Source organism: Stegostoma tigrinum, chromosome 1 (genome assembly GCF_030684315.1).
Source record: "Stegostoma tigrinum isolate sSteTig4 chromosome 1, sSteTig4.hap1, whole genome shotgun sequence".
Taxonomy (NCBI): Eukaryota; Metazoa; Chordata; class Chondrichthyes; order Orectolobiformes; family Stegostomatidae; genus Stegostoma; species Stegostoma tigrinum.
In genome coordinates, this window is record NC_081354.1 from 164,267,531 (window position 1) to 164,283,528 (window position 15,998).

Below are 15,998 nucleotides of genomic sequence, written 5' to 3' on the forward strand. Positions count from 1 at the left end.
TTGGAAGTCTGAGAGATTCTTGTAATCCCCAACTATTGTGTGTTTCAAATGAAAAAACCCAGATTTGCCTGGCTGTAACCTCTGCTATAGCGCCATATCCCCAGCAGATGTTTACCAGCATTTCCGGCTGTGAGGGTTACAGGGTTTCTTGATTTCTTGCTGGTTTATATTATTTCTCCTGCAATACAATTGGGAATGGGATTTCATACTCCGATGTAAAGCCTCCATGTAATGTTGCCAAGCTGTGCTGTGGCACCTGAAACTGGTGTTTACCTTTATTCAGGTTTGGCAGTTTAAATCTGGAAAAGTCCTCTAAGTTCGTTTGTAGCGTATCAATCACAGAATTGTTACAGTGCAGAAAGGGGTCACTGTCAGCACAGTGTACACGAAAAAAAATGCATTGATTGTCCAGTTTTTTTCCTTCACTAACAACTTCTTGATTTAAGGAACAAGGAGATCTCTCAAATCTCTAATTACTAATTTTCAGCTCGAGTGGCTCCAGAGAATCACTGGCACCATCAGAACTTGAAACTGATGAAGTAGTATTGATGAGAAGACAGAAGCAAATCAACTATGGAAAGAATACTATTGCATATGATAGATTCATTCAGGAAGTCCCCAAGTAAGATCATAATGCTTTTTAAAATTCTTGTCCACATATTTTTGAGGTTCATTTTTTTTTGCCAGGCTTAGGGTTGGGACAGTTAAGACTATATTGACATACTTGACCATACTTGATTATCTGTGGTAAAACAGAAAACATTAAAGCTTTTTAGTCTGTCCTAGAGGTGACTGGTCTACATTGAATATGACTGAGATCACTACAAAGAGAGCGTGAAATAAAAGCTGAGGAACTGCGAATGCTGTAAATCAGAAATGAAAACAGAAATTGCTGGAGAAGCTCAACCGGTCTGACAGCATCAGTGGAGAGACACCCGAGGTAACATTTTGGGTCAAGTGATCCTTCCTCAGAACTCTGATTTCTCTCCAGATGTTGCCAGACCTGCTGAGATTTTGCAGCAGTTTTTGTTTGTGACCAAGAAAGCACATCTGTCCTTTCTTTATGCTGAAGGATCATGACATTGCTCAAGTTATTTGTTATAGCTGGTTAAATGCATTGTATGACACTTGGTATTTAGAAACTATTCCCGTTCCTCTTAATTTATTTATGTAATCACACTGCTCCAGTTGGTCAGGATTGCTCTCAATGGATCGTCTGAAGAGGGAAGGGAGAAATGTAGGTCAAATTGAGTCTTGACATTCTTGAGAAATAGTGGAACCTACATTTGTGTTTTCTTGTAATGTTTAATCTAAGTTAATTGAAACACAAAGAACCTACTTTTGTATAATGCCTGTAGTGTGTAAGAGTCAGATGGTTCAGAGAGATTGAGGCGATGGAAAATAGATATTAAACGAGGCAAGATGATTGACAGAGGACTAAAAGCTTTTTGAAAGATCTCTGTTGTAAACACAGAAACCAGGAATCAGTTTTGTAAACGTTTGTTGCATTCCCTCAATGACCAGAATATCCATCCACTGATAGGACCAAACTGTACACACTACTCCAGATATCTTAACAATGCTCTGTACAACTGCAGCAACACATTCCTGCTTCACACTCAACCTCTCTCACTATGAAGACTAGTATACTGTCTGCCATCTTGATCACCTGCTGCACCTGCATGCTTTCTTTCAGTGACATGAAAATACCCATGTCTCATGGCACTACCTCTTTCCCTACTTTATTGCCATTCAGATATGTTTTTGCTACCAAAGTGGATAACTTCATGTTAATCCACATTGTACTGCATCTGCTATGTATTTTCCCATTCACTCAGCTTGTCCAAATTACACTGAAGCATTTCTGCATCCTCCAACCCAGCTTTGTCATTTGAAGATTTATTTCCTCATTGAAATTGTGAAAATATATTGTGACTAACTGGTTTCCAAGCACTAATCCTTGCACTACCTGCAACTTGGAAAAAGACTCATTTATTCCCACTCTTCTTTCCTGTCTGCGAACCAGTTCTCAACGGCTTCAGTACATAATCCCCAATTCCCAATTTAAAGTTTAAGTACCTGAGAATCCTGAAGATGGGAGGAATACAGTTAGTTTTTAAATAAAACCACAGTTTTGAGTTTGGGGTCTAGGAAGCACTGGTATTAACGGTGCATAAATGGAGCTTGTTGCAAAGTGGGTTGTTAGTTTGTTTTTGTTGAACTTTAAATTCAGTATGGAGGATGGGACATTATTCAAGATATGAATGGAGTAATCAGATTTGAAGGTGTGGTTTTCAATAGCAGATGGGCTGACCTAGACGATGGTAAAGTCATAGCATGGTTACAGTATAAAAGGAGGCAATTGGTCTGTTGAGGTCTAATTAAACAGCCTCTCAGGTGAGAGTGAAATTGGGTCAATTTCAGCAGTGGCCAAAGAAGAGAATCAGAGAATCTGTAGAATCATAGAATCCCTACAGTGTGGAAACAGGCCCAACAAGTCCACACTGTCTACCTGAAGAACACCCACCCAGACTCACCACTACATTTCCCCTCACCCCAACCATACCCCTGTAACCCTGCATGTCCCATGGCTAATCCACCTAACCTACAAATCCTTGGACATTATAGGCAATTAAGCATGGCCAGTCCACCTAATATCCACATCTTTGAACTATGGCAAGGGAATGGAGATTAGAGATGACTAAGATGATGGATGTGACTGAAGCTAAGTTTGGACAAGATGCAAGAATGCATGTTGAAGGAATCTGTCTGAATGTGCATTGCAAAGGTTGAGGGAAGTGCTGACCCTGGGTATACCCTTCAAATATAAAATGAAGGTTGATTCTTCCAAGGAACAGCATGTAGGTGAAGAAGAGTGCTCAGAACTTCAACCCCACAGTCTTCCAATATGACCAGATTTAAAATTCTTTTGCATATCAAAAGTTTGAAGTTAGTGATTCATTTCTGGAAGGTTGCTTGTTCATTATAAGATTACATAAATGAATAAAACAGAATAACAGATCACAGGTCTTTGATTAAATAATCTCTTAAAGCTATTAGTACATTAAATAGAGTCCCATCACGAGTACTTTCCTACAACAAACTCCTGTTAAAAGTCCTTAGAAAATATTACAAACAAATTCAGTGATTTTATTCTGCATCTAAGGGATTGTAGCCTTCCCCTGAATGCATCCAATTGAGATGAGGACTGATTCGAGGTATTTACACTCCCAATAGTAGAACCTGCACAGTATGTCTTTTAATGATTGCATAACATAATTTTATCTGACTGTCTTTTGATGGCTAACGTTAGATGGGTGTAGAATATGCTGTTAATATTTAGATTATACATTTAAAGCAAGTTATCTCTGTACTCATTTGCTAAACTCATTCTTTCAGACACCTTCGGAAGCCAGGTGTTCATCCAAGGACTCCCAACAAATTTAAGAAATTCAGTCGTAGATCCTGGGACCAGCAAATTAGGTTGTGGAGAATTGCACTGCATGCTTGGGATCCACCAGCAGAAGAAGGCAGTGATTTACAAGCAGTGTATGTTCAAATTTATTAGGTATCAGTGTGACTAGAATGGAAGATATTTGGGGTGAGGGTACAGTTATTGGTTTCAGATTTTGAAATGAATTGTGCTGTTCTCTTTGACTAGATTTCATTTATAGATGGTGACCTTTTTGTGAAATAAGGCATAACATTTTGTCTCTGTGATTGATGGTCTGTTTGTTGAAATAATGGGTTGAGTATTATGGTAATTTTGCACTAGTTACAAATGCTTAAGCTGCAAGCACAGTAAACTCTTCCTGTGTCTTTCAGTACGGAGTTTGACTTTGATATGGAAACAGAATCTGTGAACAGCTCAAGTGGGAGTCGAACAAGCCTCCATGATGAAAGAGGATGCACTCCCACCAACACACGCGCGCCATCCCCCCAGGTGAACAACTTAATCTTAAAGCTAAGGGATTGCTTGATGAACGGTAAACCTTCCATGTGTATATGTAATTGATAGGGCAGAATAATTTTTGGCTAAGAAGCTGGTGCAGGGGGCAGGGATTCAGATTTTTGGATCATTAGGATCTTTGGGGCAGAAATGACCTGTACAAGGTGTACAGGTAGCACCTGAACTGGAGGGTTCCGATATCTTGGCGGGGAGATTTGCTAGTGTCACTTGGGAGGATTTAAACTAGTATGGCAGGGAATGGGACCCAAAGCAGTAGAGAGACGAGAGAGGGCTAATACAGAAGCTAGAGACGCAAAAGCACGGCAGGGAATGAGGGAAGACATGAATTAAACTGCATATATTTCAACACGAGGGGCCTGATAGGTCAGGCAGATGAACTCAGCATGGATGGAAATCTGGGACTGAGATATCATAGCTATTACAGAAACATGGCTGAGGGAGAGACAGGACTGACAGCTTAGTGTTCCAGGGCACATGCAATAGGAACAATAGAAGAGGTAAGAGAAGCTGGGAAAGAGTGTTATTGATTGAGGAAAACATTACTGCACTACTTAGAGGATACTTCTGAGGGATTGTCCGGTGAAGCTCTATGGGTGGATTTGAGAAATAAAGGGGTGATCACTTTGGTATTGTACAATAGACCCCCAAATGCCGGTGAAAAATTGAGGAGCAAATATGGAGGGAGATCACCGAACACTGTAAGAATAATAGGGTTGTAATAGTAGGGATTTTAACTTGCCAAATGGCTGGGACTGCCAAAGTATTAAGGGCTTGAATGGGGGTGAATTAAGTATTCAGGAAAACACTCACACTCAATCAATATATAGATGGCCTGACTGGAGAAGGGGCAAAACTTGACTTCCTTTTGGGAAATAAGGCAGGACAAGTGACTGAAGGGTTAGTCGGGGAGCACTTTGGGATCAGTGACCGTAATTTTATTAGCTTTAGAATAGTTACGGAAAATCACTGGCCTGGTTCACAAGTTAAATCTAAAGACCAATATTGATGATATTAACAACTTGCACAAGTTGATAGATGGAGGATGTTTGTAAAGGGACAGCTGGAAAGGGGGAAGCTTTGAAATGATAAGGTCAGGGCCATCATGTAGACTGCGAGGAGGACTGTGTAGAATTTAAGTAACGGACAGATTGGTGGAGTAGGTAAATAGGTGGCCGATGAATTTCAATCTCGACAAGTGGAATGATACACTTTGACACAAAGAATGCGGAGAGACATGAAGGGGTACTATTCAAAAGAATGTGCAGCAGTATTTGAATATATATGTATGAGTCGTTTAAAGGTGACAGGTCATGTAAAACATAGAACAATACAGCGCAGAACAGGCCCTTCTCCCCTCGACGTTCTGCCGGCCTGTGAACTAATCGAAGCCCCTCCCCCTACACTATCCCATCATTATCCATATGCTTATCCAAGGACTGTTTAAATGCTCCTAATGTGGCTGAGTTAACTACATTAGCAGGCACTCTGAGTAAAAAACCTGTCTCTGACATCTGTCTTAAATCTATCACCCCTCAATTTGTCGCTATGCCCCCTTGTACAAGCTGAAGTCATCATCCTCCGAAAAAGACTCTCACTGTCCACCCTATCTAATCCTCTGATCATCTTGTATGTCTCTATTAAATCCCCTCTTAGCCGCCTCCTCTCCAATGAGAACAGACCCAAGTCCCTCGGCCTTTCTTCACAGGGCCTGTGCTCCAGACCAGGCAACATCCTGGTAAATCTCCTCTGCACCTTTTTCCAATGCTTCCACATTCTTCCTGTAATGGGGCGACCAGAACTGCACGCAATATTCCAAGTGAGGCCGCAGTACCATTTTGTACAGTCGCAGCATAACATCACGGCTCCAGAACTCAATCCCTCTACCAATAAAACCTAACACACCGTAAGCATTTTTAACAGCACTATCAACCTGGGTGGCAACTTTCAGGGATCTATGTACACGGAAACCAAGATCCCTCTGCACATCAACACTACCAAGAATCTTTCCATTGACCTTGTATTCTGCCTTCCTGTTATTCCTCCCAAAGTGAATCACCTCACATTTATTCGTATTAAATTCCATTTGCCACCTTTCAGCCCAATTCTGCAGTTTATCCAAGTCTCCCTGCAACATTCTTCCACACTGTCCATCACACCACCGACTTTAGTGTCATCTGCAAACTTACTAACCCATCCACCTATGCCTGCGTCCAAGTCATTTATAAAAATGACAAACAGCAGTGGTCCCAAAACAGATCCTCGAGGCACACCACTAGTGACCTGACTACAGGCTGAATATTTTCCATCAACCACCACTAGTTGCCTTCTTACAGAAAGCCAGTTTCTAATCCAAACTGCTAAATCTCCCTCAATCCCGTGCCTCAGGCTATTGGAGAAAATACAATCATGTGGAACCTTATCAAAGGCTTTACTGAAGTAAAGTAGAGAGCTGTTTAAAATATAACACAGCATTCTAGGCTTCTGTAATAATGGCGTAGAATCCAAGAGCAAGGAGGTTAGATCCACTGACCTCTACGCAAGACATAGTGGTACAGCGGAGAAGAATATGCATGAAATGGAGCGTGTGCAGAAGATGCTTGAGAATGTTTCCAGAGATGAGATACTTAGTTCGGATAGATTGGAGAGGTTGAGACTGTTCACTTGGAGAACAGATGGTTGAAAAAAATTTGATTGTTTCAAAATAATGAAGGAGGGAAAGGAGAGAAGAACTGGTTCCCACTTGTAAAAGGACCAAAAAAACCACAGGGTACTGAGATAATAAAATGTGAGGCTGGATGAACACAGCAGGCCAAGCAGCATCTCAGGAGCACAAAAGCTGACGTTTCGGGCCTAGACCCTTCATCAGAGAGGGGGATGGGGGGAGGGAACTGGAATAAATAGGGAGAGAGGGGGAGGCGGACCGAAGATGGAGAGCAAAGAAGATAGGTGGAGAGGGTGTAGGTGGGGAGGTAGGGAGGGGATAGGTCAGTCCAGGGAAGACGGACAGGTCAAGGAGGTGGGATGAGGTTAGTAGGTAGCTGGGGGTGCGGCTGGGGGTGGGAGGAAGGGATGGGTGAGAGGAAGAACCGGTTAGGGAGGCAGAGACAGGTTGGACTGGTTTTGGGATGCAGTGGGTGGGGGGGGAAGAGCTGGGCTGGTTGTGTGGTGCAGTGGGGGGAGGGGATGAACTGGGCTGGTTTAGGGATGCAGTGGGGGAAGGGGAGATTTTGAAACTGGTGAAGTCCACATTGATACCATATGGCTGCAGGGTTCCCAGGCACAGGGTACAGTTTGTTTTGCGAAGGAAATAAATTTGAAGTGAGGATTTACAAAAACACCTTTTGAGGGTAGTACAGATCTGGAATGCATTGCATGAAGTGTGATGGGAGTAGGTTCAGTTAAGGCATTCTAAAAGGCATTAGATGATTTTAAAAAAAGCAACCCACAGGGTTGTGCGGAAAGGCTGGAATTCAGCTCCAGACATAATGAGCTGAATATCCTTGTGCACTGTAACAATTTATTCTTAAAAAAAACACTAACTTATTCAAGATTCAGATCAGTTACTTGACCAAGCTGCTTTGTGTAAACACTGAGATTTCTTTCTTGTTTATAACTGGTGAACTAGTTATTTTAGGTCACCCCCACCCCCAGTGGTCCCATTTTAAAAACTTGCACGTAGCAGTTGCTCTGCTGGCTTGCATTTGTTTTGAATGAAAATTACATTTCTTTGACAGAGACTCAGTTGTGGTGAGGTCTTCACAAATTTGACACATCCCGCCCCCCCCAAATGCATAAAGATGGGAGGAGAAGAAGGAATGGCGTATGGGAGTTGGGTTGCGCAATGTTATGTGACATAGTCCAGTTTGTGCTATTGTGAGAGATCTTATTTTTGTCCAATGAAGTGGCAGTATCAAGTTACATTTTCAGCTAATGGTTTAATGCTTTGGTTTTTTTTTAGATATCTTCCTCCGCTCCAACCAGGGAATTTGTGTACCCTAATGTGGGCAAAGAGTTTGATTTGCAAGCTTGTTTAGCTGAAACTAATGAAGTTGGTTCTTGGTTAAACTAAAGGAGGCTGCTTGCAATTGAGAACGTTATCTTGATGGACCAGGTCTACAAATGCTGTGATGATCTCACCCTTTAAAGGGTTTAATGTCTTTTGCTTTGTCCATATTCGTATGCCAGTGTGCAGATTTGTTTGTAATTTGCAGTCCAGCAAATCCATTAACGTAATTGCTTTTTTGTTATCTAAGAAATATGCTCTCTGACAACGTGTCCAAAATCCAATGTTAATGTTAGATCTTATCCTTAAAATATTTTACTTGGGTTAATTTGACCCCCCCCGTGAATTTCTTAATGAGATATGGCTATCTGAACAACCTGAGGCATGTGGATGAAGTTGTGTGATTGCAGATTTGAGCCTTTTTGTCTATTTCTATATAAGATTGATACAGAGGTGGGAATATGAGAACTAAGCCTATTTCTAACCTGTAGTTGCTAGATTATTCCATTGTTATGTTTTCAGTGTTTATTCTTGGAGCAGTCTCTGTTATCTTGATCAAAATCAAATGGAATGGGTGCTAATTGCTACAGTTTCCCATTTGACATTGAATAAAGTTAATAAGTTTTAAATTTTGGGAATGTTTAACCTGTGAATTTTAAAATACTGTCACTGTTCGTGACTTAACAGATCTGCATAAAAGTAATCCACTGACGCATGTCTAATTTGTTAATGGAAAACTGTAAAACTCTTTTGTACTGATTTTATTTTGTATTTAAAGCAACTTGTCTTGCATGTAGCCAGACTCCACTTAGATGTCATAGATATTTGAAATTATTTGCTATTGGAATATAAATTGTTGAACTTAGCATTTTTAATATTTCTAGTTTTTTGTAAATCTGCAGCTATACAATAAAACTTGGATTGCTTATGTATTGCCTGTGTTTATTCTCATTACATTGAATTAACTTAAGCAATTCAAAATGGCGCTAGAATGTGTATTTTACTGTACTGCTGTACCTAAACCACTTGAAAGTCTGGCCCAAACTGGTCATTTAGCATTACATATGACAATAAGTCATTCGTTTAGTTGTTCATTTCAAGGCTTCAGGTTACACACACGTTTGTCATGACTTTAAGCTGTCACATAAATCTGAGTGGACTGAAATGCAGAAGCATCTAGTGAAACAAGCTGACTACGTAACTGATGAAGGGTCTAGGCCCGAAACGTCAGCTTTTGTGCTCCTGAGATGCTGCTTGGCCTGCTGTGTTCATCCAGCCTCATTTTATTATCTTGGAATTCTCCAGCATCTGCAGTTCCCATTATCTCTGACTACGTAACTGACTGTTTCTCTTGATAATACTGATTCTACAAAGTGCTAGGTCTGGCAGCATCCATATGGAGACAAAAAGAGTTAGTCTTTCAAGTCTAATATTTCAGAACTGAAGGGGCTGAAAAATGATTTCTTTTGTGCTGTAACAATAAAAGTGGGGAGGAGGAGCAGGAAGAACAGATGGTAAGGGTGTTTCAGTGCACATGGTAATACAAAAATGATATAGGTGAGAGTAGGAGTTAGGAGAAAACAGAGTTAACATTTTGGGTTCTGAGGAAGGGTCACTGGACCCGAAACATTAACTCTGTTTTCTCCTCCAGATGCTGCTAGACCTGCTGAGCTTATACAGCAACTTTTTGTTCCATTTGGAGCAAACCATGCCAACAGGATGGTGGTTTCAAGGTCATTGATTTGACTTTGAATTTTAAAAAGTGCACTTAAAATTCTACCACTGCCATGGTTGGACTTGAACCTGTGCCTGATTATTTGTCTAGACATGATTATAACTACAGTGTCACCTGCTGCTCGCTTTCCATTTTACTAGCATGCTCACCCATAAGACCAAAATGTTCTATTGAAAAGCTTCAATGACCAGAGTTTCAGCCAGTCTTTCAGACAGTTTAGGTTTTCTACAGCACTCAGTCTGTAGGTCATCTCAATGTAGAGACTGCATTGAGCAGCAAATACAACATACTAGATAACAAATAAAAAGTAAACTACATTTTTGCCAGAAAAACATATGTGGAGCTTTGGACTGTGAGGATGACTGAGGGCAAATGTAACATGCCATGAGGAGTTGAAAGTGATAGTAATACAGCGTTGAAACCGGGCCTTTAGCCCAAACTGGTCCATGATGCCCACTCAGTTAGGTGCAAATGCCCCATTTTGGTCTGTATCCCTCAACCCTTCCCATCAATTATACCTATCCAAATTTTTTTTTTATATGTTGCTATTGTGCCTGCAACTGTGGTAAACTTGCCAACTTTAAGGGCATTTAAATGGGCATTGGATAAACATATGAAAGAGAGTCGAATAGTGTAGGTTAGATGGGCTTCAGATTGGTTTCACAGGATGGTACAACATAGAGTCGAAGAACATTAGAGCACAGTACAGGCTCTATGTTCTATTGTAATTGCCTCAACCACTTTGCCTGGCAGCCCATTCCAAGTATCCATCACTCTACATGAAGAAGTCTTCCCTCAGGTCCTTTCATAAATCTTTCCCCTCACCTTAAACCTATCCCGTCTAGTTTTCAATTCCTCATCCGTGGGGGGGAGAAAAGACTAAATGCATTCATCCTATCGATGCCCCTCATGATTTTATTCACCTCAATAAGGTCACCCCTCATTCTACATTCCAAGGAGTAAACTCCTATCCTGGCCAACTTCTGAGTTTATAGGGAAGGCCTACTAGTGCTTCCAACATCTTTAAATCTTTGCACACTTTCCACTTTAACCTATGTATTTCCTATAAAAGGGTGACTAAAACTGTACACAATACTCTAAATGCGGCCTCACCAACAACTTATACAACTGTAACAATGTCTTAACTCTGATACTCGATTGCCGAAGGCCAGCATGCTAAATGCCTCCTTCACCACCCTGTCCACCGGTGATGTCACTTTTGACAAACTACGTACTTGTACCTCAAGATAATAGAGCGTGAAGCTGGATGAACACAGCAGGCCAAGCAGCATCTCAGGAGCACAAAAGCTGGTGTTTCGGGCCTAGACCCTTCACAGGATGAAGGGTCTAGGCCCGAAACGCCAGCTTTTGTGCTCCTGAGATGCTGCTGGCCTGCTGTGTTCATCCAGCTTCACACTTTGTTATCTTGGATTCTCCAGCATCTGCAGTTCCCATTATCTCTATGTACTTGTACTCCTAGGTCCCCTTGTTCCAGAACACGCCTCAGGACTTTACCATTTACTCTCAGAGTCCTACCTTCGTTTGACATTGTGAAATGCAACAACTCCCACTCATCTGTATTAAATTGCATTTGCCAATCCTTAGCCCACTTCCCCATCTAATCAAGATCTCACTGATAATGTTCCTTGTTATCAATGTTACCTCCTATCATCTGTAAACTTAAATCATGCTTGTACATTCACATCCAGATCATTTACGTAAATAACTAATAACAAAAGTCCCAGCACCGACCCCGTGACACACCACTAGTCACAGGCCTCCAGTCCAAGAAACAACCTTCAACCAGCGTTTCCTACTAACGATTCAGTTTTGAATCCAATTAGCTATCTCTACCTGGATCCCATGTGACCTAACCTTCATAATAGTCTATCATGTAGGACCTTGTCAAAGGCCTTACTAAAGTTCATATAGACAACATCCACTGCCCTTTGCTCATCTATCCTCTTGGTTACCTCTGGAAAAAGCCTAAAAGATTTGTCAGATATGACTTCCTATGCACAAATCCATGCTGATTATCCCTAATCAGGCCACGACTCTCCCAAACATTGATTGATCCTGTCCCTCTGTATCCTCTCCAATAACTTGCCTACCATTGATGTCAGGCTCACTGGCCTGTAGTTCCCTGGCTTTTCTTTGCTATCTTTCTGAAACAATGCAACTACATTAGCCACTCTCCAGTCTTCTGGAACTTTAGCAGTTGCTAAAGATGAAGCAAAAATCTCTGCAATTTCTTCCCTTGCCTCCCACAACGTTTGAGATGTTGAGATTACAAAAGATTGAATTGTGTGTCATAGAGGGAATAGTACCTGTAAAATGCTGATGGAAGAGGAAGGTGTTTAGTGGTGGCACCCTGTTGGAGGTAGGGAAATATAGCATAGGATGATCCTGTAAATGCAGAGGCTGGTGGAATCAGAATGGGAGAACAAGGGAATGTTATAATTCTAGGAAGGGAACGGGTGAAGGCAGACATGCGGGAAAATGGATCATACGTGACTGAGGCCCAATCAATGATGGCATAGGAATTCTCATTGAAAAGGACGACATATTGAAAGCACCACTGTAGCAGGTAGTGGAATCATTGGAACAGGTGCAATGCTGGGTTTGGGAGTCAGTATGTTTGTAATGGATATTTATACACAGTCTTTCCCAGAAATGGAAGCCATTAAATCAAGGAAGAATCTGATGGACCAGGTGAAGGTGAGAAAAGGATGGAAATTGAAAGCAAAAATCTTTTTTTTCCAATTCTAGCAGGGAGCAGCACAGGTTCAGCCATCAATGCACCTAAGACAGCAATGGGAACAGGCCCAAGTAGGACTGGAATAAAGAATGTTTCACATTGACCCTAGTTCTTCGTGACTCTTTGTGGATAATGTGGGTACCTGTACATCTTTTTACAAGGCAAAGGATGAGTTCAAGGCAAAATTGTTCAATGTGAAGACTAGTTTTGCCAGGTTTTAGTGGATAGGAACCGCTCAGGCCTCCCTTCAAAGATGAGACAGAAATCTGTCAGACCATCCTGTTTGCGAAGGGTACTCTGGAGGAATTGAACAGGCATGGTGAAAAAGAGGCAGCTGGGGTCAGGAAATTGTGGACTTCGTATAGGAATGTCAGAAAAATTGTGAATGTAAGTGGTAAGAGTTTTGTGGGAGGAAAAAGTCAAGTTGGGAAGGAGAATGTTCAATGGGAAAAGAACAGGTTGAATTGAAGAAGGGTTTAGGACCAAAACGTCAGCCTTCCTGCTCCTCTGATGCTGCTTGGCCTGCTGTGTTCATCCAGCTGTACACCTTGTTATCTCAGATTCTCCAGCATTTGCAGTTCCTACAATCTCTGAACTTATGGGTCTGTCTTGTTTGTAAATTTCAGGAAGAAGGGAGAAGCAGGCCATGCAGCACTGAGGGACTGAGGTGGGGATCTCTCTGGAGATGAAGTCAGTGACACTCCTGGAAACAACATGATATTTAATGGGCTTATGGTCCAGCTGGATAATAAGAAGTGTCTGTGAGTTGGTGTTCAAAATTTGCAAGGTAGAACCAGGAAGTGTGAAATTGTTCACTAGCAGGAAGAATGAAATGAACACTTGAAATGGACAACAACTGCAGAATTCCAAGGTGGTGGGTGATCTAGATATTCTAGCACGAGTCAGTCCAGATGCAGGTGATTAAGAAATCTAATAAAACATTATTCTTTAACTTAAGAGGAGTTGAACAAAAAAAGACAAAACAATTTAAATGTTGGAGATCTGCAAGAAAAACAAGAACAGAAATTGCTGGAGAAACTCAGGAGGTCTGGCAGCACCTGTGAAGAGAAGAAGAACAACACCTCATTTTCTGTTTAAGTACCTTACAGACTTCAGGACTTGATGTCAAGTGTAACGATTTCACAGCATAAATACCTCCTTCCTTGTCTATTACATACTCCCACATCCCCAAGTCCTGTCATAAAATGGGTAGCTTTAAGCACAGCCGATACATTTTCAATCACTCAGACCCCATTATCACCAATCTATCTTCTATTCTTGTATCAGAGATAATGGGAACTGCAGATGCTGGAGAATCCAAGATAATAAAGTGTGAAGCTGGATGAACACAGCAGGCCAAGCAGCATCTCAGGAGCGCAAAAGCTGACGTTTCGGGCCTAGACCCTTCATCAGAGAGGGGGATGGGGTGAGGGTTCTGGAATAAATAGGGAGAGAGGGGGAGGCGGACCGAAGATGGAGAGAAAAGAAGATAGGTGGAGAGTAGAGTATAGGTGGGGAGGGGATAGGTCAGTCCAGGGAAGACAGACAGGTCAAGGAGGTGGGATGAGGTTAGTAGGTAGGAGATGGAGGTGCAGCTTGGGGTGGGAGGAAGGGATGGGTGAGAGGAAGAACAGGTTAGGGAGGCAGAGACAGGCTGGACTGGTTTTGGGATGCAGTGGGTGGAAGAGACGAACTGGGCTTGTTTTGGGATGTGGTGGGGGAAGGGGAGATTTTGAAGCTGGTGAAGTCCACCAACCTCCGGATACAACACATCATCCTCCGACACTTCCGCCATCTACAATCCGACCCCACCACCCAAGACATTTTTCCATCCCCACCCTTGTCTGCTTTCCGGAGAGACCACTCTCTCCGTGACTCCCATGTTCGCTCCACACTGCCCTCCAACCCCACCACACCCGGCACCTTCCCCTGCAACCGCAGGAAATGCTACACTTTCCCCCACACCTCCTCCCTCACCCCTATCCCAGGCCCCAAGATGACTTTCCATATTAAGCAGAGGTTCACCTGCACATCTGCCAATGTGGTATACTGCATCCATTGTACCCGGTGTGGCATCCTCTACATCGGGGCAACCAAGCGGAGGCTTGGGGACCGCTTACGGTTCGCAATAAACAACTGCACCTCCCAGTCGCAAACCGTTTTAACTTCCCCTCCCATTCTATAGATGACATGTCCATCATGCGCCTCCTGCAATGCCACAATGATGCCACCCGAAGGTTGCAGGAACAGCAACTCATATTCCGCTTGGGAACCCTGCAGCCCAATGGTATCAATGTGGACTTCACCGGCTTCAAAATCTCCCCTTCCCCCACCGCATCCCAAAACCAGTCCAGTTCGTCCCCTCCCCCCACTGCATCCCAAAACCAGTCCAGCCTGTCTCTGCCTCCCTAACCTGTTCTTCCTCTCACCGATCCCTTCCTCCCACCCCAAGCCGCACCTCCACCTCCTTGACCTGTCCGTCTTCCCTGGACTGACCTATCCCCTCCCTACCTATACTCTCCTCTCCACCTATCTTCTTTTCTCTCCATCTTCAGTCCGCCTCCCCCTCTCTCCCTATTTATTCCAGAACCCTCACCCCATCCCCCTCTCTGATGAAGGGTCTAGGCGCGAAATGTCAGCCTTTGTGCTCCTGAGATGCTGCTTGGCCTGCTGTGTTCATCCAGCTTCACACTTTATTATCTATCTTCTATTCTTCCCTGGCCTACCATCGGCAATCCCTTTGCCCACCCATTTTTCTATCTCTCTCGACTCTGACTCCATTGTTCACTCACCCCTTTTCCTTGACACCCCATTTCATCAGCATAAATACTGTTTCAAGCTCTGAAGAAGAGTCAGACGAATCAAAACATTAACTGCTTTCTCTCCACAGATGCTGCCATGTTCAGTTTCTCCAGCAATTTTTTTTTGTTTGTTATAAAAGTAATAACATTATATTTCAATTAATGCAAAGTGTTAGTGAGACCATTTGTCAAATACAGTATGATGTTTTTGTCTGCTTATTTAAAGAATGGTCTGAATGAGTTGGAGGTGATTCAGAGGTTTACTAGATTGATACCTGGGCTGAGGAAGTTGTCTTGATAAAGAATAATTGGAAAGGCTGTGTTTATTTTCGCTGGAATTTAGAAGAATGAGCGATTACTTGATTCCAGTTAAGATTCTGAATGATCTTGACAAGATGGACCAGTAAAAAAGAAAGGGTTATTCTTGTGGGTGAGTCCACAACTGGGGACTCTCTTTAAAATTAGGTGTTGTCCTTTTGGAACAGATGAGGGGAATTTTTTTGACACAACTGTATGACTTTGGAACTTCACATTAGAAAAGAGTGGAAGTGGAGTCATTGAATATTTTTAAGCAGGATGGGGGAAGAGATTTTTGAGAGGCAGAACTATTTAAAAGTTATTGGAAATAAATTGAATAGAATTTGGAACATTCTGCATAACTCCAAGAACAAATCAACCACAACCTTATTGAATGACAGAGCAGACTTAAAGATCCAAATGACATCATACTT

The 15,998-nt window shown here is 42.3% G+C and overlaps 1 protein-coding gene across 3 annotated transcripts in view; it reads left to right on the forward strand.

Annotated features, from left to right (window-relative positions):
* slbp (stem-loop binding protein) overlaps positions 1–8,888 on the forward strand; it is a 30,416-nt gene extending 21,528 nt beyond the window's left edge. For 2 of the 3 annotated variants that reach the window (XM_048558942.2, XM_048558849.2), the window contains exons 5-8: positions 488–622; positions 3,400–3,549; positions 3,826–3,943; positions 7,929–8,888. In XM_048558942.2, the coding sequence (XP_048414899.1) occupies positions 488–622; positions 3,400–3,549; positions 3,826–3,943; positions 7,929–8,039 (514 nt within the window). In that variant the 3' untranslated portion in view covers positions 8,040–8,888. The remainder of the gene's footprint in view (positions 1–487; positions 623–3,399; positions 3,550–3,825; positions 3,944–7,928) is intronic. The other variant, XM_048559033.2, reaches the window with a different exon arrangement.
* The last annotated feature ends 7,110 nt before the right edge of the window (positions 8,889–15,998 follow it).